The sequence below is a fragment of the Purpureocillium lilacinum genome (assembly GCF_023168085.1).
Source record: "Purpureocillium lilacinum CBS 284.36 DNA, scaffold_6, whole genome shotgun sequence".
In the NCBI taxonomy this organism is placed as follows: Eukaryota; Fungi; Ascomycota; class Sordariomycetes; order Hypocreales; family Ophiocordycipitaceae; genus Purpureocillium; species Purpureocillium lilacinum.
In genome coordinates, this window is record NW_027072116.1 from 1,030,692 (window position 1) to 1,056,410 (window position 25,719).

Genomic DNA, 25,719 nt, shown 5'->3' on the forward strand with positions numbered 1-25,719 from the left:
CTTGTCGCAGTCGTCGTCGTAGTTATCGTCGTAGTTGTAGTCGCCGTCGCTGCTGCTGCTGCTGCTGTTGCTGCCGCCGCCGCCGCTCTCGTCTACTCGCGGTCGTCCGAGGTGAGGAGGGGAAGCGTCTGCGTGGGCAACCAAGTGGCGAGCAGCGAGGCCCGTGTGATGTATGGTGTCTCAGCGCCGCGTTGGGAGACAAAGGGACGTCCTCGGCTCGGCGGGCATCAAAGGATGAAAGAAAAACGAGCGCGGCCCACCTCCGCTCTCAGTGCGCAAAGGTAAAACACCACGCGAGGAGGGTTCGACAACGGGCCGCCAGCGCGTGGCACAATAGCAGCACGTTCTGTATGACAATGAACCAGTGGGTGGCCTTGGATGGTGCAGCAAATGGAAGCACCCACGGGCTGGATGTGACGGCTGCTCGCTCCAGCTTGCATTCCCTCCCCCACCTTGGCTGGGAGCTCTCCCAAATGCCCCCAGCCATTGCCCTATCAACGATTAGAGTTTGGCACGTGCCGCCAATATTTTCAGCGCCAGACCTCCCTCAAGCTGGTCCGCCTACAAGGGTCCGTCCCACTAGGTACGATCCAGAGCGCATTAGCGCCCCTTCAGTGACGCAGCGGGCGCTGCCCGTCCGCTGCAGGTCCTTCAGTGCCACATTTGGTAGGGCAAGGTTTCCGACTCGCTGAGCTCGACGCTGCAAGCGGACGACTGCACGCACGCCCGGCAAAAGGCCGGGTGGCTGGGTGTTATTGGATTCAGAGCATCAGGAGACAGGACCTGAGGCCAAAGTCCAAGATGTTTCTGGGAATCTAAACCAATCTCTTGTCAATGTGCCCATGCTAGGGCTACCTTTGTGTCGTACGATATCGACACTTGCCTTCACATCGAATTAACCCGTTAAAAGATAGAACCAAACAGCAGTTCGTACTACATATTCAACTTCAAATAGAGTCGACATAATATATACAACCTTGCTCGTGTCTGCGTCAAAAGCCACCAAACATGCTCGAGACGATAGATAAATGCCTCGTCTGAAACCCAGGCACATGCAGCAACATGGTATGAAAACTGGCAAACGTCGCCCCCAAGTCTTGCTGGTATCATGATCCATCCGCTCATACCCGTACGAATTGGCAAAACCAGGCATGCGTCGTGTCCATCACTGTCGTTGCATGCCGTCGTTACCCAAAGAAAAGGAAAGCAATGTCGTTTCCAAACGCCACAATGACAACACCAAGCAACTTTTCTCTTTACTGTGCCTCAACCACGCGGTTGAGAATCTCCTGCGCAGTGCGCTTGACAATACCACCCGTGACCGGAAGGTTGGTGTTGTTCTCCAGGTACAGGTCCACCTCGCGGGCTGCCATGCGGCCTTCGTTGATACCCCTGAAGCATACGTTAGCCGCGTCCTTTGGTCATGTATGCAGTGTGCGATTGAGACTTACCAGACAATCAGGGACTGTCCACGGCGGGCGTCGCCAGCGGCGAAGACGCCGTCCAGGTTGGTGCAGTACTTGCCAGCAGGCGTCTTGACGTTCTTGCGCGCATCCTTCTCAATGTCGTCGCCAAGAACGCGGGCCTCGGGTCCAAGGAAACCCATAGCCAGGAGGACAAGGTCAGCAGGGAAGAACTGCTGCGAGCCATCCACCTTCTTCATGTCCCAGCCGCCACTAGGCGACTTGGTCCACTCGACGCGGATGGTGTTGATGCCCTTGACCTTTCCGCTGCCATCGTCGACAAACTCCTCAGACATGATGCAGTACTCGCGAGGGTCCTTGCCCGTGTGCTGGCGCACCTCGGTATGGCCGTAGTCGACGCGGTAGATGCGAGGCCACTGAGGCCAGGGGTTGTCGCTGGCACGCTCTGGGGGCGGCTGGGGCAGGAGCTCGAAGTTGGTGACAGACTTGGCGCCATGGCGGACCGAGGTACCAATGCAGTCGTTGCCGGTATCACCACCGCCGATGACAACCACGTGCTTGTCCTTGGCCGTGATGTACGCGTTGTCAGCCAGCTCCGAGTCGAGCAGGGACTTGGTGTTCTTGTGCAGGAACTCCATGGCGTAGTGAATGCCGCTCAGCTCGCGGCCCTTGATGGGCAGGTCGCGCGCGACAGTGGCGCCTGTCGCGATGATGACGGCATCGTTACCGCTCCGCAGGTCACTGAGGCTGGGGTGGCCATCTTCGCCAACGGCGACTCCGGTCTTGAAGTTGATGCCCTCAGCGGCCATGAAGTCGGTGCGTCGCTTGACGATGCGCTTGTCCAGCTTCATGTTCGGGATACCGTACATCAGCAGACCACCCAGGCGATCGGCGCGCTCGTAGACGGTGACGCTGTGGCCAGCACGGTTCAGCTGATCGGCAGCGGCCAGACCGGCAGGTCCAGAGCCAATGACCGCAATGTTCTTTCCGGTACGGACCTTGGGCGGCTCGGGAACCATCCAGCCCATCTCGAAGCCACGGTCGATGATCGCGCACTCGATGGACTTGATGCCAACGGGGTCCTCATTGATGCCCAGGACGCAAGCACCCTCGCAAGGAGCGGGGCACACGCGACCAGTGAACTCGGGGAAGTTGTTCGTCATGAGGAGACGGTTGAGAGCGTCCTTCCACTGGTTCTGGAACACCAGCTCGTTCCACTTGGGAATGATGTTGGAAATGGGGCAGCCGGTCTCCGACTGGCAGAACGGAACACCGCAGTCCATGCAACGCGCCGACTGGTACTTCAGCTCATCCTCATTGAGGCGAGAGCTGAGTTCGGCCCAGTCCTTGGTTCGAGTAGTCACGGCGCGATACTTCTCGGCACGTCGGGCGTACTTCATGAAGCCCTTGGTCTTGTCGAGGACCAGCGCACGTTTCTTCTCAGCAGCGTTGTCGCCAACAGCCTCTTCCATGTCCTGAAGCTTTGGGGCCTTGTCCTTCTCCTCCTTCTTGTGGACGCCGGAGACGACGGGAAGGTTGTACTCAGCACGCTTCGCGGCGGCAGCCTTGGCGGCTTCCTCCTCAAGAACGCGCTTGTAATCGACAGGCAGGACCTTGACAAAGCGAGGCAGGGCACGGTTGAAGTCCACGAGGATACGAGCCGCCAGCTCCGATCCGGTGTAGTGGTGGTGATCCTCGATCAGGCCACGGAGGTAGGCAATCTCGGCCGGGTCCTCGAGAGGGCCAGCTTCAACCATCTCCGTGTTGAGCTTGTCGTGGAAGTCACGGTTCTTGTCGAGGACGTAAGCGATACCGCCAGACATGCCTGCGGCAAAGTTGCGACCAGTGCTTCCAAGAATGACAATGCGACCACCAGTCATATACTCGCAGCCATGGTCACCAACACCCTCGACGACAGCCGTGGCACCAGAGTTGCGCACGGCAAATCGCTCGGCGGCGACACCGCGGAAGAAGCAGGTACCGGTCGTAGCGCCGTACAGACAGACGTTACCGATCAAGATGTTCTCCTCTGCCTTGAACACGGCAGAACGCGGCGGGTAGATGATCAGACGACCACCCGAGAGACCCTTGCCGACATAGTCGTTGGCGTCACCCTCAAGCTCCAAGGTGACACCGGGAGCGAGGAAGGCACCGAAGGACTGGCCAGCGGAGCCCTTGATGTTGACATGCACAGTGTCCAAAGGCAGACCAGCCTCGCCGTAGCGCTTCGAGATCTGGTAGGACAGAGACGTACCCATGGCACGGTCGGTGTTGATGACGTCGCATTCGATTCTGGACGGAAGGCCCTTGTCCAGGGTCAACTCGGCCTCCGAGATGAGCTTGTTGTCCAGGCGCACGTAGAGCTTGTGGTCCTGCTTGCGGACGTTGAAGGTGGCAACGCCAGGGCGGAGCTTGTGAGCAGGGGTAAGCAACAGCGACAGATCGATGTTGGCCGTCTTCTTGGTCCGCAGATCGTCCCGCATCTTGAGCACTTCCACGTGGCCAACCATTTCGTTGATGGTGCGGAAACCGAGCTGAGCCATGATGGCACGGAGCTCGTTGGCGACGTAGTAGAAGAAGTTGATGACGTGCTCAGGAGTTCCCTGGAACTTGGCGCGAAGCTCGGGATCCTGGGTTGCGATACCAACCGGGCAGGAGTTCAGGTGGCACTTGCGCATCATGATGCAGCCCATGGCGATGAGGGGAGCGGTAGCAAAGCCCCATTCCTCAGCACCGAGAAGGCAGGCAATGGCAACATCGCGACCAGTCCTCAGCTGACCGTCAGTCTGCACAACGACACGTCCGCGGAGGTCGTTGAGAACAAGAGTCTGATGAGTCTCAGCGAGACCGAGCTCCCAAGGAAGACCAGCATACTTGATTCCGGTCCATCGAGAGGCACCAGTGCCGCCGTCGTGACCGGAGATGAGGATGTGATCGGCCTTGGCCTTGGCGACACCAGAGGCGACGATACCGACACCAACCTCGGAGACGAGCTTCACAGAGACGCGAGACCGGGGGCTGGAGCACTTGAGGTCGTAAATGAGCTGCTTCAGATCCTCAATGGAGTAGATATCGTGGTGAGGAGGGGGCGAGATGAGGCCGACGCCAGGGGTGGAGTGGCGAGTTCGAGCAATGGACTTGGACACCTTGTGGCCAGGCAGCTCGCCACCCTCACCGGGCTTGGCACCCTGGGCCATCTTGATCTGGATCTCGTCGGAGTCGGCAAGGTAGGCGGAGGTGACACCAAAGCGGCCAGAGGCGACCTGCTTGATGGCAGATCGCATAGTGTCGCCGTTGGGTAGGCGTTGAGATCGCTCAGGATCCTCGCCACCCTCACCCGTGTTGGACTTGCCACCGAGTCTGTTCATCGCAACGGCAAGAGTCGAGTGCGACTCCATGGAGATGGAGCCATAAGACATGGCGCCAGTGCAGAATCGCCGGACAATCTCCGTCCAGGGCTCGACCTGGTCGATGGGCACAGGAGTGCGGTCCTCAAACTTGAAGTCCAAGAGGCCGCGCAGCGTGCAGTTCTTGATCTGCTCATACTCGGACTTGGAGTACGCCTCATACGACTTGTCGTTCTTGGTCCGGACAGCATCCTGGATGTTTGCAATGGAAGCAGGGTCGTTGACGTGCGGCTCACCGCCATCTCTCCAGTGGTATTCGCCGGACTCGGGCAGGCCCTTGATGCTCACGGTGTATCGGGACGAGAAGCCCCGCTCGTGAAAGCGGAAAGCATCCTCGGCAATCAATTCAAAGGTGAGGCCCTGAATGCGGGAGGCAGTGCCCCTGAAGCAGCGCTCGACAACAGACTCGTCAAGACCAAGAGCCTCAAAGATCTGAGCTCCCTTGTAAGAGGCCAGGGTCGAGATGCCCATCTTGCTCATGACCTTGAGGATGCCGCCATCGCACGAGTGCTTGTAGTTTCGGATCAGAGCCTCATCAGTGAGCTTCTTCTTGATCAAACCCTCCCGGTTCAGCTTGAGAATGCACTCCATGGCGAGATACGGGTTGACAGCATCGGCGCCGTAGCCGAGCAGGACGCACATGTGGTGCACCTCGCGAGCCTCAGCAGTCTCGACCACCAGGGCAGCCATGGATCGCCACTTGTTGCTGACAAGGTGGTGGTGGACCATACCAGAGGCGAGCGCCGCCGATACGGGGACACGGTCAGCCGAAGTGTTGCGGTCGGACAGGACGATGATGCGGTCACGAGCCTCGATAGCAGCGGTGGCCTCATTGCAAATCTGGTCGAGGTGGTCGATATAACCCTGAACACCCTTGGACTTGGGGAAGGTCAAATCGATGGTCTTGACAGACCAATCGGGGTAGAGCGACGCCATGTTGTTGATGGCCTTGAACTCGGGAATAGACAGGATGGGGCTAGGCAGCATCAGACGGCCACACTGGGAGGCGTCCATCTCCAGCAGGTTGCCCTGGGGGCCAACGTAGCACTCCAGGGACATGACGATGGACTCTCGGATAGGGTCAATGGGAGGGTTGGTGACCTGCGCGAAGAGCTGTCGGAAGTAGTCATAGAGGAGGCGGGGAGCCTGCGTCAAGCAGGCAAGAGGGCCGTCGTTGCCCATGGAGCCGAGGGCTTCCTTCTCATCAGCAGCCATGGGGGCGAGGAGCAAGCTGACCTGCTCGTGGGTGTAGCCGAAGGAGAGCAGCAGCGGGTCCTCCTGAAGGAGGGTATCGTCCAGCTTGGCAGCCAGATCAACAGAGGTCTCGAGGGTCTCGAGAACCTTGGGCATGGTGATGAGCTCGCGGTCAAGCCAAGAGCGGAAGTCGTGGCGGCTGGAGACGGCCTCCTTGAGCTCCTTGTCGTCGATGATGCGTCCTGCCTTGGTATCGACCAGGAGCATGCGACCAGGCTGCAGACGGCCCTTCTGAATGACACTCTCAGGCTCGACAGGGATGGTGCCAACCTCAGACGCGCAAATGATGCGGTCATCGTCGAGGACGTAGAAACGGCAAGGTCGCAGACCGTTTCGGTCCAGGTTCGCACCGCAGTACCGTCCGTCGGCGAAGGTGAAGAGGGCAGGGCCGTCCCAAGGCTCCATCTGGCAAGCAGCCCACTCGTAGAAAGCGGCCTTCTTGGGGTCCATGTCCTCGTTGCCTTGCCAAGCCTCGGGAACCATGAGCATGACGGCCTCAGGGAGCGACAAGACGCCGTTGATGGTCAGCAGCTCGAGAACGTTGTCAAAGGCAGCCGAGTCAGAGCCGCCGTCCTCGACGACGGGATACATCATCTCGAGCTCCTCCTTGAAGACGTCGGACTGCATGACACCCTCGCGAGCTCTCATCCAGTTCTTGTTGCCTCTCAGGGTGTTGATTTCACCGTTGTGAGCGGCCCATCGCAGCGGCTGGGCTCGGTCCCAAGACGGGAAGGTGTTTGTGGAGAATCGAGAGTGGACAAGAGCAAAGTGAGCCTCGTAGTCGGCGTTAACGAGGTCGTGGTAGTACGAGTAGACTTGGACAGGGGCAAGCTGGCCCTTGTAGACAATGTTCTTGTTGGAGAGGGAGCAGAGGTAGAACCAGTTCTTGAGGCCGATGGTGTGAGTGGCACGTTTCCGCAGCACATACAGCTGGCGCTCGAAGAGGCGGTCGTCGAACTTTTCAGGGTCGGTCATCTGGGGCTCATTGCCAGGGCCATAGGCAGAGGCAAGGACGACAAATGGCTGAGCAATGATGGGCTCGCGCGACTTGGCGGCAGGGCCGAGCAGCGTCGAGTCGACGGGAGGCCGACGCCAACCCAGGACTCGCAGGCCCAGCGACTCGGCAACATCTTCCAGCTGCCTCTTGGACTCCTCGAGGGTCTCCTCGTCGGGCTTGAAGAACAGGTTTCCCACGGCGTACTGGCCGAGAGGAGGGAGCTTGATGTTCTCCTCTCTCTCAAAGTTCTTGATGAAGAACCTGTGGGGAATGGACGTCATGACACCGGCGCCATCACCGTCACGGGCATCAGAACCCACGGCTCCCCGATGGGTCATGTTGCACAGGAGGTTGCGAGCATCGCTGACGATTTTGTGGCTCGGCTTACCCTTGATGTGGCTGCGGCGCGGTCAGCGTCGTCGGCGATGTAGGCACTCGGGAGGGGGGGCAACGTACCAAGCAAAGCCGACACCGCAGGCATCCTTCTCATAGCTAGGGTCATAGAGACCCTGCTTCACCGGGAGAGCGCCAGCCCAAGAATCATTGTTCTCGGTCTGGTACTCGTACGGCTTGTATTCTTGCTTTTCAGCTTCGAAAGAAATGTGTCGGTCGTCGAAATCCTCGAGCAGGCCCATGCTAGGCGAGACTTCGCGGAGCGCAACCTGGAGGGGGCGTTTGTTAGGGGGGTCGGCGGCAGGCACTGGACGCCCTGTTGGCCAGTGCTGGAGCTAGCGGACGGAGGATCGGGGTGAGAGCAGCGCCGAGGGCTGCTCTGGAACTGATTGTCTATGCACACGAGGACGGTCAGCTCCGGAAGCGAGAATGCGCAAGATTTCAGTGCTCTGCGAGACAGCGCGTGCGATTGAAGCTCTGGGCGCGAGGTGAGGGGATAGAAGGGGAGAAAAGAGGAGGAAGGGCCAAGGGACGGCGGCGTAAAGTAAAAATCTCCAGGCTCTGCTGCTATCGGCGTGGGCGCCGTCGGTATGCTTTATCGCTGCAGACGGAACTAGCGGGCTGGTGGGGTGCATTTCCCTCTGAGCGTCTGACGGGGGGACAAAAAGGCGCCGTCAGCGCTGACACAGGACGCCCCATCGGGTGACCCGGGGGGCGCGGTGTCGAAGTCCAGAAAGTGCCGAGCGTCATGATTGCAGCACGACAATGCAGCATCTAGCAGCGGCGTCGTCTGCAAAGGTTCCAATTGCGAAGCGGCCGGGACCATTGATGGGCAGCGCGTCTGCAGTCGCAGAGAGGTTGAAGCAGGCAGCATTCTCCCCGTCTTTTTTGTCCCCCCCACTGCCAGATGACAATCCCGCCGATAAGATTGGCTCTCGTCCCGCGACGGTCCCACGTCGCGCACGACTCAAGCTCACCGAACTCTAGCTGCCCGTCTCACGCCCGCGACCGGCCCAAGACCGAGGCTCGGAGGTTGCGCAGCTAAAGACGACTTGCTCGGCGTCGAGCGCGACACTGTGGTTCCTGAGCTCTCGCGTGCAGTGTGGTGCGCACAGGCGGCGGCGGGCGGCGGACAGCAGCCTTGGGGAGCCTTGGGGAGCCCTGCATATGCCTGTCGCGCCCGTCGAATAGGAAGAGGGGCGCCGGCGGCGGCATGGTCGTATCTGGCAATGACGGCGGGCACTGCGTCATGCTGCGTTGGGTCTCTGGCCAATGCACGAGGCCCCGCCCGCGAATGGCGGCGGCTGCGAATTGAGGCGCATCCCCGCCAACCACGCCAACCCTGCAAACCCTGCCGCTGCTGATGGCCATGGGCGCGAGGTGGGCTGGGCGTGGGCGGCGCCGGCACCGGGGACGCAGGTGCCACCGAGCACATGCTTTTGTGGCCTTTCTGGGCGTGGCCTTTTTGGGTGTGAAAGCATGGCGGCACGGCGTGGCTTCGTCTGCCGCGCGCGGTCGTAGTCGCGGTCGCGGTCGGTTGCGCCTGCCTCGTCCAACGCCGCGAGGCGCCTCGGATTGCTGCCTTCTTTTCGTGGCCTTGGGTTGCCTGGTTTTTTTGTTTTTTTTTGAACGCAGAGGAAATTCTCGCTTCGTCGCATCCTTGTCCGTGATGGCCAGCTGAATGTCGTCCAAGCGGAGGAATTGTTGTCGTGTCTTTGCCGGTTCACCAGCCATTGTCCTCGAGCGTCGGCTCTCGCCCGCACCCCGTCCGGTGGCCACGCAGCGACAGCATCTTGGGTCCGGGAGGAGCGGCGACGGCAGCAGAGCCATGAGCTGAAACTCAATTGTCGAGTCCGGGTCGGCGGCGAATGCAAACAAGGCAGGGAAACGCAACACGCATGGTGCAAACAGAAATACTTTTTTTTATTAATCATGCTCAGCAACTTACCAGGTGGGTGATTTTGGTTTGCACGGCTTGACAAGACGATGGGTTTCCAGGCGGCTCGCTGCAGGGCAAAAGAGCAAGTGAGCAAGAGATCCAAAGGAGAGAAAGCCCGGTCAAGAGGAAGAGGAGGGTGGGAGGCGACACTGCTCGCCTTTTATTGCGGAATGGATGGATGGGTGAACGGATGGATGGATGGATGGGATGGGGTACGGGCATTGAATGAGATGGAACGACTCTCCGGCCTCGCCCTGCTCTGGACCCCCGGCCGCAGCCCTCGCCTCGCACCACCCGCCGTCGCTCGAGTCGAGTCGAGCCCACACGTCCCCGAAACTCACGGCGGCGGCCCTGCCAAGCCCAAGGCGAGAAACCCCGGCGGCAGGGAAGACGCGGACGCTCCCACGCACACACACGCCGACTTCGTACAGCGCACAAAAAAATAGTTGCTATCGAACGACGTGTCTAGCCCCCACCAGCGGCTATTTGTGTTGCCGGGGTCTGTGTTAGCTGCGACCGACCGGTGGGGAAGCCGGGATCATCGCTGAGATTGAGGCGGCGACGGCCCTACGGAGTCCATCCATGGCGTCCCTTCTCCTCGGTCCTGGCTTGCTGGACTGGTTGGCGCACCGCGAGCATGGCACCGACGCTGGACGCATCCACTTCCCGGACGCCCCCCAGAAGCACATGTCAGAAAACACCGCACGTCGAGCAACTGTCCCGCCTGCTTGGGCACAGCGCAGCCACCGTATAGGACGGCCTCGTTCCGATGCGGAGGGATGAGTGAGACGGCAGCGTCTGCCTGATGCTCTCATGGGCATGGGCGGCCGTCGCCGCGTCTCAGCCCGCCGATGCCGCATGCGAAAATGGACCGTCCAATGCCCCTCTCCCCTCGTCGTCGCCAATCCCGATGAATCACAATGCAGCCTCCCCAAGATCACAACACCGAACCCCCCACACGCCGTCCAGCGCTGTGTCGCAGAGGAACGGTCGCCATCGCCAGGGCACCGGTTGGGGCCCTGAACTTATTGATTCCCTTCTGGGAGATGCAGCGCTGTTTTGCGGTCGCCTTTGCCGAGATCTTACCAGATGTCTGCAGGCCCGTACGTAATAGTCTGGGAAATGCCGGTCGTATTCTCCGTTCTTGCCTATTTGGTGGTTCATGGGGGTTCTCATTACCCCCGAATTACCCCCTCAAAACTGCTGCATTACCCCTACAAAACGTCGCGATTACCCCCTCGAAACCCCAAAATTACCCTCTGATTACGCTCTGGAAATCTACCCCGGACGCTTAACGGGACCCGCGACGGGCGGCTGACGAGCTCAGGCCATGGGAAACTCGGCGCTTCCGCACGGGCGCGCGGCGGGTTGGCGGGTTGGCGGGGAACCTCGTTCGTCTCGACGGGTGCGCATTACGGAGCAACCATTTCCTTGGTCGTGCCGACTAACCACTCGTCGATCTCGCAGCGGCAGAACAGCCTCGCTGTTAAGGCCGAGAGGCCCGAGGTACCTGCACAGCGCCCTGGTCTCATTGTGGCCGTCTCTGCCGCATTGTCGGACCTAGAGGTCGCTAATACCTATCTGCAGTATCACGACGGCAAAAGAGGTTGCTACAAGAGTTGTGTAAGAGAAATCTGGCGCCAGACAGGCCGAATCCGGGAGCAGGACCCCACACCTCACTGCAAGGATCTGGCCAGCCGTCGCGAGGGTGGAACGCGCCACCGAGACACAAGGAAACGTTAAACTGGCCCTGACTTGGGGAGGGTGGCCAGAGCTCGGAGCTGTGCTGCCAATCAGCACGGCGGATTTCCAAGCCTTGCGCGCCGATGTCGCGCCCAGCCGGCCGACCCTGAGAGATCCACGCTGCTTTGGACGAGGACCCTTGCAGGCCCCAAGTCGGTGTCGTCACTGGGGCGCGGGGGACGGTGCAAATCAACAGAAGCCGACGGGGTCGAGGTGGTATTGTTTCCATCCCTTTTGCCACCCCAGCAGGCGCTGCCTGGAGGCCCAGGAAGGACCGAGGAGAGGACAAGAGCCGACGACCCTGGTGGTTGTGGGCCTGAGCCTGAGAGGCTCGTTATGGCCACTGTTCGAGCGGGAGCAACACGCGGGAGTCGCATGCTCGGGCGTCTACAAGTACAGGTAGCGAGGACGAGCTACCGCCCTCTCATGCTCTCAGGGGCTCCCGAAACACAGAGGGGTGCGCGGCGAACATGGTACTCTCTCACGAAGCCGGGCTTGCGGGCCTTCGGGCCTGTCAAGAAAACGGACGCTCGCGGCTCATGTGGAACCTGGGCCGCGAATCAATCTAAAAGGCGACACGCTGTCGGACGTGAGCTGGGCCAATGGCACGTGTGGCCATTTCCATGGTCGCACAGCGCGGCACGACCTTGCGAGACCCAGCCTCGTCGGTGGTGTTGCTGCGCACTTCAGCAGATGCCACGGCACTGTTTCCAGGCTCTCGGGCAGCCTTTCGAGTGTCCAGTCTGCTCTTGTCAAAAGATTCGACACCAGAAAACTGGCGGCGTGGGCCAATCATGGCGTGGGTCACAGCGCTAGATGCTTATCTCGCGCCAGACGTGACGTCCGGCCCGTTTGGCTGCGCTGCATCTCGACTTCTCAACGCTAGTGGCTCGTGGCCACCGGCAATCTCGCCGCGGGAGGACAGGGGCAGCGCATGCTCGGCGATGGAGATTTCTGATGCGAGACACCCCGTTCCTCCGCGCTCGGCGGCACTCGCTTATTGTTACTATTACCACGCCTGCCCGCTGCTGCGCGCAAGACGTCATGGCCCGCTGGGGCGGCACGCCTGTGTGAGGTGCAGCGGCAGGGGCGGTCGTTGCCTGGACGTGGCATATGCATCCGACGAACTGGTCCGCGCTGTCACAGTCGAGCGAGTTGCCTCGAGGCTGCCGCTCCGTGGAGTTGATACGCCCGGTCGCTTGCCCCCCAAAACTGGGCAGAGCCACGGCGACATCTGCCTGCCAGGCCCGTTGATGGGTTCAGGAACAGCTCAGTCGCAAATCGGGAGCCTCGATTAGAAATGTCTCTTTCCAACCGCGGCCACATTCAAAGACCCAGTCCGCAAGTTAGCCCGGGAGCGAGCTTACTCGTAAGGGGGCCGATGGGCCGGCCGAGGTCGGCCGAAGCAATGAGACTTGCGTCTTTTGCGAAGCCGACGCCAAGTTGATGGAGTCTCATACGGGAAATCCCGGCAGACACGACAGGACCAACGCTCCCCTGGCTCAGTCTGCGGGTACCTGACCAGCAATGGGACCATTTCTGCCCAGAGTGGTCCTTGGCGTTTCTGCACCGCCAGGCTGTCAAGACGACAAGCGAACATTGGTCCGCAGAGTGTATGTGGCCAGGTGTCTGGCGGCATTTGCACAGCAGGAACCCTCTGTGGCTATTCAAGAATTCTGGCGACCTCTAGCAGTGAGGAGACTTGATTCTACAGTGTCGCTTGCATGAGAACAAGGCTCGTTGCTCCCAGTACCAAAGTCCAGCTGGCGCTGCCAGACAGCTGCGACTGCCCGTCCCGAATTTTCCCGACCGATGTTTCAATACGGTGGTGGTGGGTTCACCTGCTGCCAAATTGTTTGTGCGGTGCCACCGCGCTGCAGGTCTGACTTGGACTTGGCGGCACGGCACGACGGCCGCTGAGAGCTTCTTAATTTTCGTATTCGCACATTTTACACGGGTCCGCATAACGGCTGTGTAAATGCTGTGAGCAGGAAGACACCAGCTTGGCGATGTGGACAGTTTTGTGGGTGTGCAGGGTAAGCGAAACGTGCAATCCCTACTGCATATTAGACCGGGCTGTGCTTGAGTTGCAGCCAGTCCTGATGTGGCAGGGTCTTAAATATTTCGAGTATTGAATAAGCGGTCTGCACAGGAGTGCTAGCAGAGTATGGGTACGGTGAACCCAGTCTTAAGGCGTTGTGTTCTAGAAATGGCGATGCGTCGACGGCTGTCGCAGACAATCGTGGGGCACGCGTCACGCTGGCCTCGACCTGTCGTGGCCCTGGGTCATCCTCCCGCTCAACTGGACTCATATCAGCTCAATGCCACCAGTCTACGAGGTACCGGGTATGTTTGTTTAACATTTAATGGGTACTACTTCATGCAGTAAGGAATCACGGTCGCATATTCAGGCTCGTGGTTCCCAAGACTCAACGCTCAAATTCTCGTACATACATACATGGAGATATTGCGTGTCGTGATGTTGAATCACGACGGCATATGGCTGCTGTGTACCGTTCCGAACACCCTTGCTTGTGTCTCCGTCTCCGTCTCCGTCGTCCTTGGCCAGCGCCACGTTACTCTATAGCCATGTTCCAAGGTGCTCATCGCCGACTCCAAATGTAGGTGGGTGGCAGTACAACTGCGCCGTGACGTGCAAGTCAGAGGTGTCATAAACCCCAACGCTAGCGAGCCCGTTTCTCTTCCCAACAAACCCCTCGTGCTTGGGTAATTGGAGCTGTCTCCCCGGCCGCGACGCTGTCTCACGCTTAAGTGTGGACTCCCTCCATAGGACCAGCTGCATGATCCGCCGCATGACCGGGAACTGGGTCTCCCCCTGGGGCTCCCACTGAGCCTCCCGTCGGGCCTCCCACTGAGCCTCCCGTCGGGACTCCCGCTGCGCCTCCCGGAGGGACTGCCGCTGGGCAGACGGCGGTGGCCGAAGGTGGCCTCCAGGTGCAGTCAGCGCCCTCGGTGCACTGTGAAGTTGGAGATGTCAGCATCGAAAAGGCGCGCTGCTTCGTGTGGGAAAAGGGCCGTGAGCGGGGCGGCACTTACCTGGTTGTTGAGCCCGCACGGGAAGTTGGAGATCCCGCCCTTCTTGCTCGTCTTGTTCAGAAGTGGGATGGAATCGTTCGCGACCTCACAGTGGAAAATATTGGTCCCAAGCTTGTTCTGCATCGTGGCCTTGCCCCTCCTGCATTTCTGATGACGGGAAGAGAGAACGTCAGCGGTTTCTAGGTTGTGTTTTGCGGTTTTACGCGATACGTACTCCTGGGTAATCTCTGATGGGGAGGCCGCTAGGGATGTATTTGCCAATGTTGGGGATGCCGGTAGGGACTGGCAACGCTTGGTTCGCCGGGGGCACGGCGAGGGCGACGTGGGAGAGGGCGAAGGGCAGAAGGAGCTGGAGCTTCATTTTGTCGATGAGTATGGCAAGGCCGAGTAAATAGTTGGTGAATTGGTGTGCAATGTGGATGAGGAGATAAAGGCTGCTGATGGTAGTTGTCGAGGAGAGCTGGTCGACTCGGAGTCTTAAGTACCCCAGTGAAGAATATGACGATGCTAAAAGAGGACTTGGGTAACATGTATCAAGTAAAACGTATCAAATTCTGAGGATTGGCAACATCGTGGCCAGGACCGGGGCTATGAGGCGCGCACCGACGTGCCGGTGTCGATTCTGAAGCAGCATAGCCTGCGCAAGAGCCACGGGAGTCTAGACTTGACATCAGGGGGGTACCCCACAGTCGGTGCACAGCTTGTGAATATGCGATCTGATACGATTTCAAGCTTAAAAGCAATGATACAGTACGCACATATGAATTGACCCTGTCGCGTGCCGGATGACGACGCGGAGCCTCAGACGGAGCATCGTGGAGTGTCCTGTAGACGTGCGGCTTGGTGGTCCAGGCCCTGCCGGTTCTCACCTTTGCCGGAGCGCACGCATTCCATGCCGACTACGTATTGCGGTCCCAGCATACCCCTGCTACAAGCTGTCAAAAACTCGCCTAAAAGAAAAGGCTTTTGCCAATATCATGCGGGTTTCGGCAATACTTGGTACTTTGTACGTACAACGCCGGCTTGGCTCGCGGCTGTTAGGCGCGGGAGCGGCAACAGCCGCCGCATCGGGGGGCCACTAAAGGTAGGCAGTCCAGGTACCGGGTGGGCCGTGGAGGGGCATGTTTACGTACGAGCATCCACGTCCAGGAAACAACCGACGAAGCTTGCCCGTCACGGCTCGCCCTGCAGCTTCGCCGTCTCCTTCTCGAAGCTCCTGTCTGGCGCCCCGCACGAGCAGCATCGCGGTGCACACCGTAACGCGCGGCCATGTTTGCGACGCTGCCAGACTTCACGCCCCGAGACGTAAGTATCGCGCTGGAAGCCGTGCGCAGCCACGCCGCCGCCCTGATCCACGAAGATGAAGCTGACGGCGGACACTCAAACAGTCACACTCTCTGTGGTACACGTCGTCGCGGGCACCGGTTCCCTCCCACGGGCTCTACGACGCCCACCACGCGGACCACCACCACAACAATCACCACCATGCGGGCAACGGCCACGGGGCGGCGGCGGCGGCGGCCGGGGGCCACCACGCGCGCTCGCAGCGCGGCCACGTCATGGAGCGCACCGCCCTGGCGCGCCTCGCCGCCGACGAGCAGTACATGCACCGCCGGAGGCTGAATGTGCAGAACTTTGGCAGCGGCTGGCTGAAGCCCCCCGGCGTGCCCAAGACGCTGCACCAGATGCGCGAGGAGAAGCGCGAGCAGGAGGAGCACCAGGAGGCGCTGCGCCGCGAGCAGCTTGCCCAGGAGCTCGCCGAGGCCGAGGCCGCGGGCATGCCCGAGGACAACATGATGGACGACGTGCAGCTCGACGGCGCGCAGGACCTTGATGACGACATACCGGACGCTGACGCTGATGACCACTTTGACATGGGCAGCGACGATGAGGACGAAGAGGACGAGGATGAGGATGACGAGGGTGACGAGGAGGACGAGGGCGTCGGTGGGGACGCGAATGGCGACGACGACGAGGCCCTGCGCGAGGAGAGGCAAAACGACCTCATGGCCGCGCGCATGCGCATGGCCGACGACGCGTTCCGCGAGGCCCTCGTGCGCGGCGACACGGACGCCGACGAGCTCTACGTCGGCGACGAGATCGACCCGGAGGAGGAGGAGGAGCACGGCCACATGCTCGAGGAGGACGACTTTGCGAGCCACCTGGCCCCCGGCGGGTCCGCCGACGACGACGGCATGGGGGCGGACCTGGACGACGACATTCCCGAGGCAGAGAGCGGGGGCTACGAGCACACCGACTCTGAGGCGGAGCTTAGCAGCAGCAGCGGCGGTGGTGGCGGCGGCGGTGGAGGTCCCTACGATGATGACGATGACGACGATGACGAGGAGGGGGATGAGGATGAGGATGAGGGCGACGATGATGACCACGACATTGGCTTCGCGCCCCGGGCGGCGGCCCTGGGTCCCCCGCAATCGCCTACCCTGCGCGGGAGGGCGAGCCTCGCGGCGCCGCGCGCGAGCATGGACCTGAGCAACCTGCTGTCCCAGGACGAGAGCAGCTTCATGGACAGCAGCCCCGCGGCAGGGCGGCGTGCCCGACACGGGTGACGCAGCGCGCCAACTCCCACTACCACCCCGCTTGCTCTCTTCTCTCTCTCTCTCTCTCTCTACGAGAGTACACTCTCCCACCAACCACCCTCTTGGCCGCTGAGGCACACGCCGAGACGCACCCGTGAGCATCATGATACCCACGCCCCCTTCTTACCACCACCTCTCCCTGGCGCAGCCCTCCGCCGAGCCGTAGATAGTCACCTCGCACCGCACGTCCACAACGGCCGTGAGACGAACAGGGACCTCACGACCCCATGGCGAAGCTCACTTGCCAGACGACTACTAGGTAGACTCACTCGGCCGAAGGTGCACGCACAGCTCAGCATCACCGCATCCATTCGTCCTGTATTAAGTATATATGGCTACCAGGAAAAACAAACAAACACTGGAAACAGCACCCCCCCTCCCGGCGGAGGGATGAGGAAGAACCTGTGAAAAGTAGTCATTTCATTCGCCGTGTTTGCGCGTGCGTGCGTGCGTGTTTGCCTGTCATCCTCCCCCCCCTATAGCCTAGGGGGGTTCATGTTTGACTTCCCTCGGTACTCATTCTTCTTTTTAATGATACCCTCCCACGATGCAGAATAAACCAAAGGCCCGACAAGAAAAACAACGCCTGTCCGTATGCAGCAAGAACCAAAAAGAGAAAAAGACAAAGACACAATGCATGTATGAGTCCGCCACGGGGTGTATACGCAACGCCTCCCGTGTCCGCTTTGGGTGGGGGTTGGGTTTTGCGCAGAGGCATGGTCCCCTATCCGAGCGATTTCACCGTCCTGGATTTTGGAGCTGGGTATACCACCTCTCTCCCGCTTGCCCACCCAGCTCCGTACGCTCTCTGATGGCCGGCCCTTCAACAGAGCAACGTAAGAAGCGTCATGTCGTCGTACGCGTTGTTGGATTCTTCTCGCGCTCCGCCTGCCGGGTGGTGAGTGTCGGTGGTGTGGTTCGGCCCGGGGCGGGTGAAGCGGGGGCGGGGGGGGGGGGGGGGGGGGGGGGGGGGCGTGTCCGCTCAGATCGACAATCAAAACAGCCAGACGTAGAAGAAGAGCATGGCGACGGCCGCAAAGAAGAGCAGCCAGACCCTCCAGCCGACGCCCGTGCGCTCCGCCATGATGAGCATGCGGTTCATGGTGCCGCGCAGGCGCACGCGCGTCGAGTCGAACGAGTTGTTCATCTTCTCGGCGAGGGCCGAGGACTCGCGGATCTCGTCGCCAATGGCCACCGTCATCTGCGTGCGTTCGACTCAGTCAGCATCGCCCCCGTATGTGTGTCCTTGTGCAGCCCATTTTGTGACCTCTCCGTCTCTCTCTTTTGCGCGCGCTGCGTGTGTGTGCTAGCCAAGGGGGTGGGAGGAGGAGGTGGTGGTAGCGGTAGTGGGAATCCGGGCCGTCTGGGTGGCCCGTGTGTATATCTGTATGGATGTGCGTGTGTTCTTGATGCCCGAAGGGACACGGACACGGGCACGTCGCAAGGCAGAAACAAGGGAGGGAGGCCATGTCCCGCGGCCGAAACCGAACATCAAGGAGGTGGAGGAAAAGGAGAAGGGGGGAGGAGGAGGAGAGGGAGAACACGTACGTCCTTGAGCGTCTTCACCTTGCCCAGAATGCCCGCCACCTGCGCGTCGTTCTGGCTCTCCAGCTCGTTGAGCACCGCATCGCTATACTGGCCCCTGCGGTTCGGCGTCGCGGGCCTGAACCCGCTGCCGGGCCTGCTGCCCCCGCCGACGCCGTCCGCGCCGCCGCCGCCGTTGCCCGAGTATCCGTATCCGTAGCCGTAGCCGTAGCCGTTCGCCGCGGGGCTCGCCGTCGTGGTGCGCCGCGTCTTCGAGGGGTCGCCCGTGTAGCCCTCGAACAGGGCGCTGCGCGAGTCGCGCTGGTGCAGCGACGAGGCGCCGAATCTGGGGGGGAAAACAGCCGACGGTCAGCTCATCATCGCTCTTCTGGCGTCGCCGCCTGGCTCTTGCCGGTGTTCTGCTGCGCTGCCTGAGCTGCGCGCTGCTTGGGAACGAACGGCGCCGTCGCTGGAGGCAGGCCGGCAGGCAGAATACGAAAGGCGCGGAGTGCGGTTTCGGGCTCTCTCTTACCTCTGCGCCATGGTCGCGTCTTCGCCGCTTCAGCTCTCCCCCTACGCGGAGAACCCGTACAAGAAATGCCCCAGGTCGATGAACACGGGCTGAAGATGACAGTAAAAGCAGCACCCCAGGAAAATGAAACAAGGGAGCTAGCTGGCCTGCGGTCAAGGGAGACACCGGCGCCTCTCCTTTTCCATGGGGGTAGTCGTGTAGAAAAAAAAAGTGTAGGTAGGTAGGTAGGCCAAGGCAGGGTAGGGAAACGAAGCAGAAACGACAAGGGTTCGTTCGCCGTCAAGGTTTATTTGGCCGCGGACGGTAGGTCGGCTCTTCCCATTGTCGATTAGGTGTCTTCCCCGGGGCGCCGACCAGTGGCGTCAGCGCCCTGCAAGGTCCCATCGAATTGTTGGCCCGTCGCCGCTCCTGAAAACTGTACGTACCTACCTGCTGTACCGCGCCCCGCGTCCAATGACAGGGTGCCTCGAGGCTGAGTGTGCGAAACCGCCCTCGCGCGCGACAGTGAAGAGGGTGCCAATGGCGATGCGGACATCGGCTTTACCCCTTGCCGGTGATGCGATGGTTTCGCTCGCCTGCGCAGGGAGAGGAATTTTGTTCGCCTGAGTGTGAGCCCCCGCCTGGCCGCGACTCCGTCATCGCTGATCACATCGGACGACGACCAGCCCCCCTCACGCAAGCTCACGTTCAGTTCACGTTCACACAGTCACTCACTACGCACTCGCACAAAACAACCACGTGCCAATCTGCTCGCGTTGCTCTAGCTGCGATACCACATCTATGATATCCAGCACAGTATGTAACATGACGAACAGCAGCAGGCCCTCACCATCCCATGCGCCGTTTGTTGTTTGTGTGTTTATGGACCCCCAACGCAGACACTTGCCAGGCCCGCGACCACCGCGCCGTAACCAGCATTCTTTTTAAGCACGACTTACGTAGCTCGTAATGTCGTGCGGCCGCCCCAGATACCCCTGATGCAGACAATCGAAAAGGCTAGCTTAGCCCGTCATCTCGGTGTCGTCGGCGGGAGGCTCAAAGTCGTCGTCGTCCTCCTCGTCCTCGTCATCGGCGGGGTTCTCCTCGGCCGCCTTTGCGAAGTCGATCTTGGCGCCTCGGGTGCGGCGACCGCCCTCGACGATGTTGTTGAGGTCAATCTCCTCCATGCCGTCCTCATCGTCACCTACAGAAGCCATTGTCAGCAGTGTATTCTCGAGTCACGGCGCCCCCCATGCCGCGTGCGTCAGGTGTATTTACCACCAGCGTTCTGCATCATGTTAGCTTCACGGTTCACACTCTTGTGTCCGGCGCACGGAATCATACGTCTTCCTCGTCATCCTCCTCGTCGTCGTCATCATCCTCGTCCTCATCCTCGTCCATAGCGTGGTCCTGAGGAACGTCCTCGGCGACGGCCTTGCCCTTGCCCTTGCTCTCAGCAAAGGACTCCTCGCCCGAGGTGTTGGGGATGGTGGTGCCGTTCTCCGCCATGGTTGCTCGAGTTCGTAACGGTCGTTGAGTGCGCGCGTAGAGTTCAGTGACGTGGGGGGCGCGTTAAGGGAGGGAAACGCGAGGTCGGGGTTGCAGGTTGAAATGGAGGTGAGCTTTCGTGACCTTTGCCTGCGACGGGAGCTTCCAATGGGTCTTTTAAGAGGAGCGGCAGGTGCGCCGCGACGCCAAAAGCACAGCGGCTCGTGGTACGTAGCAACGAAGCTAGTCCCGATGTGAGCTAGCGCGGCGCTTCTGGGACTCATCACGTGACAGCTCCAGGACCGGTTGTCAAGCTTGAGACGTCGAGAGCTCCTTTGAGCTCGTTGATGCTCTGCTGGGTTGAGACTCGGATCGATGCCGCGGGATTGGAACGAAACATGAATGCAACCTGCGATGTGTGTCCCGACAGACACAGTTTCAGGGGAGGGAAAACATTGTTTACTACAGGGGATATCAAGGAAGGCCTTGGCCATTACCAGGTCACGTTAGGTAGCTCCTCACAGCAAGATCAGAAGAACAGGCACAATCGCCCGTGTATTTTCCTCTATTACTGGCCCATGCTCTATTTCTCGCCGCCGCCTCCGCTCATCGCGATAAACACCGCAATGCCAATCATCCACCAGTACCTGTCGCACGTAGTTAGCACGGGCCTTCGCCACACAAGAGCTCAGAGAAGACAAGGGAGGCCGTCCGTACTTTTGCAAAAACGTCTTCTCCTGCTCCGGCTCGACGGTCTTGCCCTCGCGCGACAGCACGACGGGCTTGTTGAGCGTCGGCTGCGCGCCGCGGGCCTGCGGAATCACCACGACCTGCGGGCCAAAGTCCCTCGTCTGGCCGGCGTCAATGGCCACGCCCTTGCACGACACGCTCACCACCTCGCCGCCGGCGCCGCCCGCAGCCGCCGTCGCGGCGTCCACCGTGACCACGATGTTGGGGCTGTACCCCTTGGCGAAGTTCTCGGCCGACGCGACCGTCGTGCCGGATATCCAGCTGCGCGACTTGGCGTCGTAGAGCCCGATGCGCACGAGCGCCGCCTCGTCGGGGATCTCGGGCGCGTCGTACGAGACGATGGACGAGGCTGATAGGGCGACCGTGTCGTAGGCGATTTCGGCGAGCGGCGCGGGCGGCGGGAGGGTTGAGGAGGAGGATGAGGGTGACGAGGGGATGGGCTGGATGTATATTTGTGCGGTGCGCGGGTCGGCGCGCACGGCGGCGGCGGCGCACAGCGCGGAGAGGACTGTCGTGATGCGCATTGTGCTGTGCGTGTGGGCGCGCGGGTGGTGCGGCGCTGGGGAGGTTCGAGATGGTTGAGCTCCTGATGGATGCTCGAGGTTCCAGGTTGACGACGTTGCACTCGCTGTGGCGGGCCGTGGGCGGTGGTGGCTGACGGTCCCAGCGATAGCTGGCGCGCACGTGCAGGGTTCCGCTGTTACGGAGCTCTGAGCCAACCTCCAAGTCGGTTGCAGAACCACTAATAAACCGCACATTGAAAGTGCCAACCAGAGACCTTATGAATGAAGCCTAGGCGTCTACGTATATTGATATAAAAGTTTGAATTCTTTTGACTCAATTGCTTCTCTGACATAGACCCCCAAATAAGTACAGTTGAAAGTTGAAACATCCAGCCTGGCCTGCGTCCAAGGCATGTCACCTGTAGCAACCAAATCCTCGAATGTACATGCATGCATACCTTGCTTGTGCCAAACATTGCAAGACCATAACGCCTTTCGTGTGCTGCTTCGCGGCGCTATATCGCCTCAATGCGCAGCCGCCGCGCTCTTTGTAGTACCCACAGCCGAAATGTCCGTCTCCATGGTGACTTCGAAATCATGATAAATGCCAACGCTCCAATGCTCCCAAAACCAGGCTCTCACGGCTTGCCCGAGAGCCAAGGATGCTGTCCGTCGTCGTGTCCTCCGCGATGTTATCCATGGGTATCATCGTTTCATGAGAATGAGTGTGCGCGAATCTGCTCAAGTCAAAACGCCGCCCCCGGCTACTCGCCTTCTCCGTCGTCGTCGTCCAGGTCTTCGTCTGACGACCCGTCCGACTCCAGCTCGTAGCCGGGCGTCCGCTCGACAAGGCCGCGGTAATACGCAACGAGAACCTCGGGGTTTGGCACGATCTTCCAGTCCACACGGTAGAGAAACTCGAGCTCCAACAGCTTGAGCTCGGCGACACGCACGCCGCCCACCCTGGCGTACGTCGTGTTGTTCCAAAACGAGTCTGACAGACCCTTGGCCGCGACCGTGGCCGCGGTAATGAGGAAACGGTGAACCGTCAACGTGTTGATGGTGAATTCCTGGTATAAGGCGCACAGGCGGTCAATGTAGTAGACCATGGCGAGCAGCAGCGGCGGCGTCAACGTGGCATGCTTCGCCAGCCGATGGAGATAGTCGCGGACCGAAATGCCCGGGGCAGTCCTATACGTATGCGCATCAGCACCTTATTTTGGCCGGGACCTTTTAAACATGCAAGGGACATACCTCGAGTGGAACCGCGTCAGGCCGCCGCTGGAGATGCGAATAGCGTCATTTGTCGCGATGAGCTCCGCCAGCATATGCGCAATCAGCTCGACCATGTCCTCCACTGCGCACAGTTCGTATCGTGTTGGCAAGATCTTTGGCGGCTGTTGGTCGGTACGGGGCCGCTTGGAGGTGTTGGACGCCTGCAGATCCTGCCCGGCCGGCAGCGTCGACGGTCCTGCGGGAGCCTGGGGCATTGCATGGCTGGCAGAGCCCCGTCGCTTGTTGGGGGACAACGCTTGTTGCGCCAGATCGACGGCGGTGCCTGCCGTAGCATCCTGAGCCGAGGAAGGGCCTTGATACGTGGTATTTTCGAGGAATTGAGATCGAGAGGCCGCTGGCGGCTTGTTCTGGTGGCCAAGCGGCGTGGTAGCACCTTGCTGGTGGCCGCCGGTATGGGGCCCTGCCGTGCCGTCTGCGACAGGGGCAGATGAGCCATCCGCGCGATTATGCAGCGGTGATCGGGTCAGGGCGCTGGACGAAGACGCGGCGACCAGCGACGTTCGACGGGCCTTGGGCGAAGACGGTGCGTGGCCACGCCGGAAGGCGGTAGGCGACGCGTTGGCCGAGCCGGCGAGGACAGGCGATGTGGTCAACATGGTCTCCGGCGCATCGTAGGAGTCGGTTGGTCGCGGGGTAATGGCGGAGGAGAGGCGGCCGCGGAGCGCGCTCCGGTTATATCATTAGCACGCGCGGCCCAAGCGGCGTGGTCGCGCGATAGCGATAGATGACCGCGCCACGAGAAGGAGAGGGTCCGGGTCGACGGCAAGAAGTGCGGCGACGAGAGCGACGACGACGATGCTGCAATGAGGTTTTCTGGCGCTGGACGAGAACGCTCACCGAACCGAGGGGGCGTCTTAACAGGCCAGGACTAAACGCCCCTCCTGGAGTCTGGGCGTGGCGGGATGGGAGGCGCCTGAGTGGTCGGAGGCGGCCGGGGAGCGGATCCAGCACACCCTCGCTGCTTTTTCGCCAGTCTGAGGCTGGCCTGTCAAGCCCGTCTTGCCGTGGGCGTGGGAAGCTGACGGTCTCGGGGGAGGGGCTCCGGCGATTCGCTGCTGGAGGGCAGGGCAGTCGGTGGTGGTGCCGTCGTGGTGGACGAGGCGGCGGCCGGTCAGATACGGCAATCCGCCAGTATCTTGGGTAGCGTCCCGACCTCAGAGTGCAGGCAGGGCGGCCCAGCAGTGGCAGCCGATTCGCGGTCGAGGGCTGGCCGGGTCAGGTACGAATGCGCCAAGGTTGCGGGTCGGTAAGAGAAGAAGCAAGACAGGCCAGCAGAGGAGCGAGGACGGGGCATTGATGAAGAGGAGAGAAAAGAGAGAGCCGGGAGGGAGACGGGAGGGGCTTGGCAGCGCGGTGCGGCAGGAGTAAGTTTTTTCTCTCTCGTCACACTGGAGCTCGAGGTCGAACCGGTCAGTCAGTCACCCTTCGGGCACCGCAGCAGTTGGCCCATGCTCTGGGGCCGGACGGAGACGCCGGACGGAGCGCGGTCTCAGGGCCCCGACGGATGGATGGATGCGCTTCAAAGGCTCCAGTTTCTGTTTCCCCCCCAGCAATTCGGAGTGGAGCTTCAGCGCTGCTTGACACGCGCCTGACCCGACCCGACGGCGACGGTGGATGGCGGATGGGTCGCGCGTGGAGCAAGAAGCCCGGGGACAGCGCGGCTCAGATACGGGCAGGACCGCAGGAGGCTCCATAGCTCTCTCTCTCCAGGCCGCGTACTTGTCGTCCCTGGGCATCGCCAGCATCATCATCGTCGCGGCCGTCGATGGCGACGAGACAAAAGAACGGCCGCCTCGCCAAGGCAGGCGTCGCCATCCTCGGCGTGGCACGCGGCCAAGAGCCCGAGCAAAGGCCAGGCGAGGGCTCGTTACCCCAGGGGGGCCACGGCGCGCCATTCAGAGTCGAGACAAGCGCCGCTGCACCCCGGACCGTCGACCCAGGCTTCAACTCGAGGCCCCGTGTCGTGGGTGGTCACCGATGGCAGATCAAGCCCCCTGGGTGGCCCAGAGGCGTCGGCGCCGAGTCGGGTGTCTTGGAGGCCCATCGTGGGAATTGTCGCGGTGTCGTGCTTGCTGTGCGGGTGCTGCGTGGCGCCGTGCGGTGCGCGTCGAAGGTGAGAACGGGGGCGAGTTGCAAGAGTCAATGTCGCGAGGCGGGCAGCAAATGCGCACTGGCCACGGGCCCTCGTGCTGCGAGACGGCGACCTGATTCGCACGCAGCCTCGACTGTCCCTGCAAGACAGCGGGGTGTGGGAATCTGCGATACTGAAACTGGACATGGCATTTGGACAGAGCACGTCCAGATCGATGAGCAGGACATCGACGACGGCACAGACGCAGGAAGGACAAAGCTTTCAAGCGGCAGTATGGATGCTGCTCAATGGCGCGTAGATGGACGCTCAAACCCCTGGCGCCTTCCACCGCAATCGGCCACCTTCACGCCCCCAAGCGGACCAGCGAAGTTGGGAGGTAGAGCACTGGGCAGGCTGCCATGGAATGGGGCGCTATGCTCACCCTGATGCTTCGTTCCCTGGGCCCTGAACGACAGGCACAAAAACTTGGAGGGCATTGATCTTCAAATACACAGCAGCCCAGCACCTCTAAACCAGCTCTCACACGGCTGTATGTGATCACAACCGTTGTTGTATCCATCAACGCTCAGCTCCTGGCCACGAAATTGCGGTCTCTGTCCTGGAGCATCGCGTCCCCCTGTCGTCCATGTTGGCCGCCCCCGCATGGGTGGGCCGTGCTCAGGCGTTTGCTAAACCAGATCTGAGAGGGTGGACCTCCACTACAATTTGCCAAATGGGTAACTGGCCTCACTTCACTCCAAGTCC

At 60.8% G+C, this 25,719-nt stretch overlaps 6 protein-coding genes across 6 annotated transcripts; 1 reads left to right on the plus strand and 5 right to left on the minus strand.

Moving 5' to 3' along the window:
- Positions 1 to 1,256: 1,256 nt before the first annotated feature.
- Positions 1,257 to 7,717, minus strand: PLICBS_008229 (glutamate synthase [NADH]; the record flags this gene model as incomplete). The annotated part of the gene is made up of 3 exons (XM_018324276.2): positions 1,257 to 1,392; positions 1,452 to 7,481; positions 7,539 to 7,717. The coding sequence occupies 3 exons, from the start codon at positions 7,715 to 7,717 to the stop codon at positions 1,257 to 1,259; spliced, it is 6,345 nt and encodes a 2,114-aa protein (XP_018177455.1).
- Positions 7,718 to 15,483: 7,766 nt separating this feature from the next.
- Positions 15,484 to 16,781, plus strand: PLICBS_008230 (uncharacterized protein; the record flags this gene model as incomplete). The annotated part of the gene is made up of 2 exons (XM_018324272.2): positions 15,484 to 15,519; positions 15,603 to 16,781. The coding sequence occupies 2 exons, from the start codon at positions 15,484 to 15,486 to the stop codon at positions 16,779 to 16,781; spliced, it is 1,215 nt and encodes a 404-aa protein (XP_018177451.2).
- Positions 16,782 to 17,805: 1,024 nt separating this feature from the next.
- On the minus strand, positions 17,806 to 18,878 carry PLICBS_008231 (protein transport protein bet1; the record flags this gene model as incomplete). The annotated part of the gene is made up of 3 exons (XM_018324271.1): positions 17,806 to 18,012; positions 18,360 to 18,681; positions 18,868 to 18,878. 3 exons carry the CDS (start codon positions 18,876 to 18,878, stop codon positions 17,806 to 17,808), a joined length of 540 nt encoding a protein of 179 aa, XP_018177450.1.
- A 990-nt stretch (positions 18,879 to 19,868) lies between these two features.
- On the minus strand, positions 19,869 to 20,355 carry PLICBS_008232 (uncharacterized protein; the record flags this gene model as incomplete). Its single annotated transcript, XM_018324270.2, has 3 exons — positions 19,869 to 20,050; positions 20,125 to 20,134; positions 20,191 to 20,355. 3 exons carry the CDS (start codon positions 20,353 to 20,355, stop codon positions 19,869 to 19,871), a joined length of 357 nt encoding a protein of 118 aa, XP_018177449.2.
- Positions 20,356 to 20,917: 562 nt separating this feature from the next.
- Positions 20,918 to 21,608, minus strand: PLICBS_008233 (uncharacterized protein; the record flags this gene model as incomplete). Its single annotated transcript, XM_018324269.2, has 2 exons — positions 20,918 to 20,981; positions 21,052 to 21,608. The coding sequence occupies 2 exons, from the start codon at positions 21,606 to 21,608 to the stop codon at positions 20,918 to 20,920; spliced, it is 621 nt and encodes a 206-aa protein (XP_018177448.1).
- A 743-nt stretch (positions 21,609 to 22,351) lies between these two features.
- On the minus strand, positions 22,352 to 23,479 carry PLICBS_008234 (uncharacterized protein; the record flags this gene model as incomplete). The annotated part of the gene is made up of 2 exons (XM_018324268.2): positions 22,352 to 22,778; positions 22,842 to 23,479. The coding sequence occupies 2 exons, from the start codon at positions 23,477 to 23,479 to the stop codon at positions 22,352 to 22,354; spliced, it is 1,065 nt and encodes a 354-aa protein (XP_018177447.1).
- Positions 23,480 to 25,719: the final 2,240 nt, after the last annotated feature.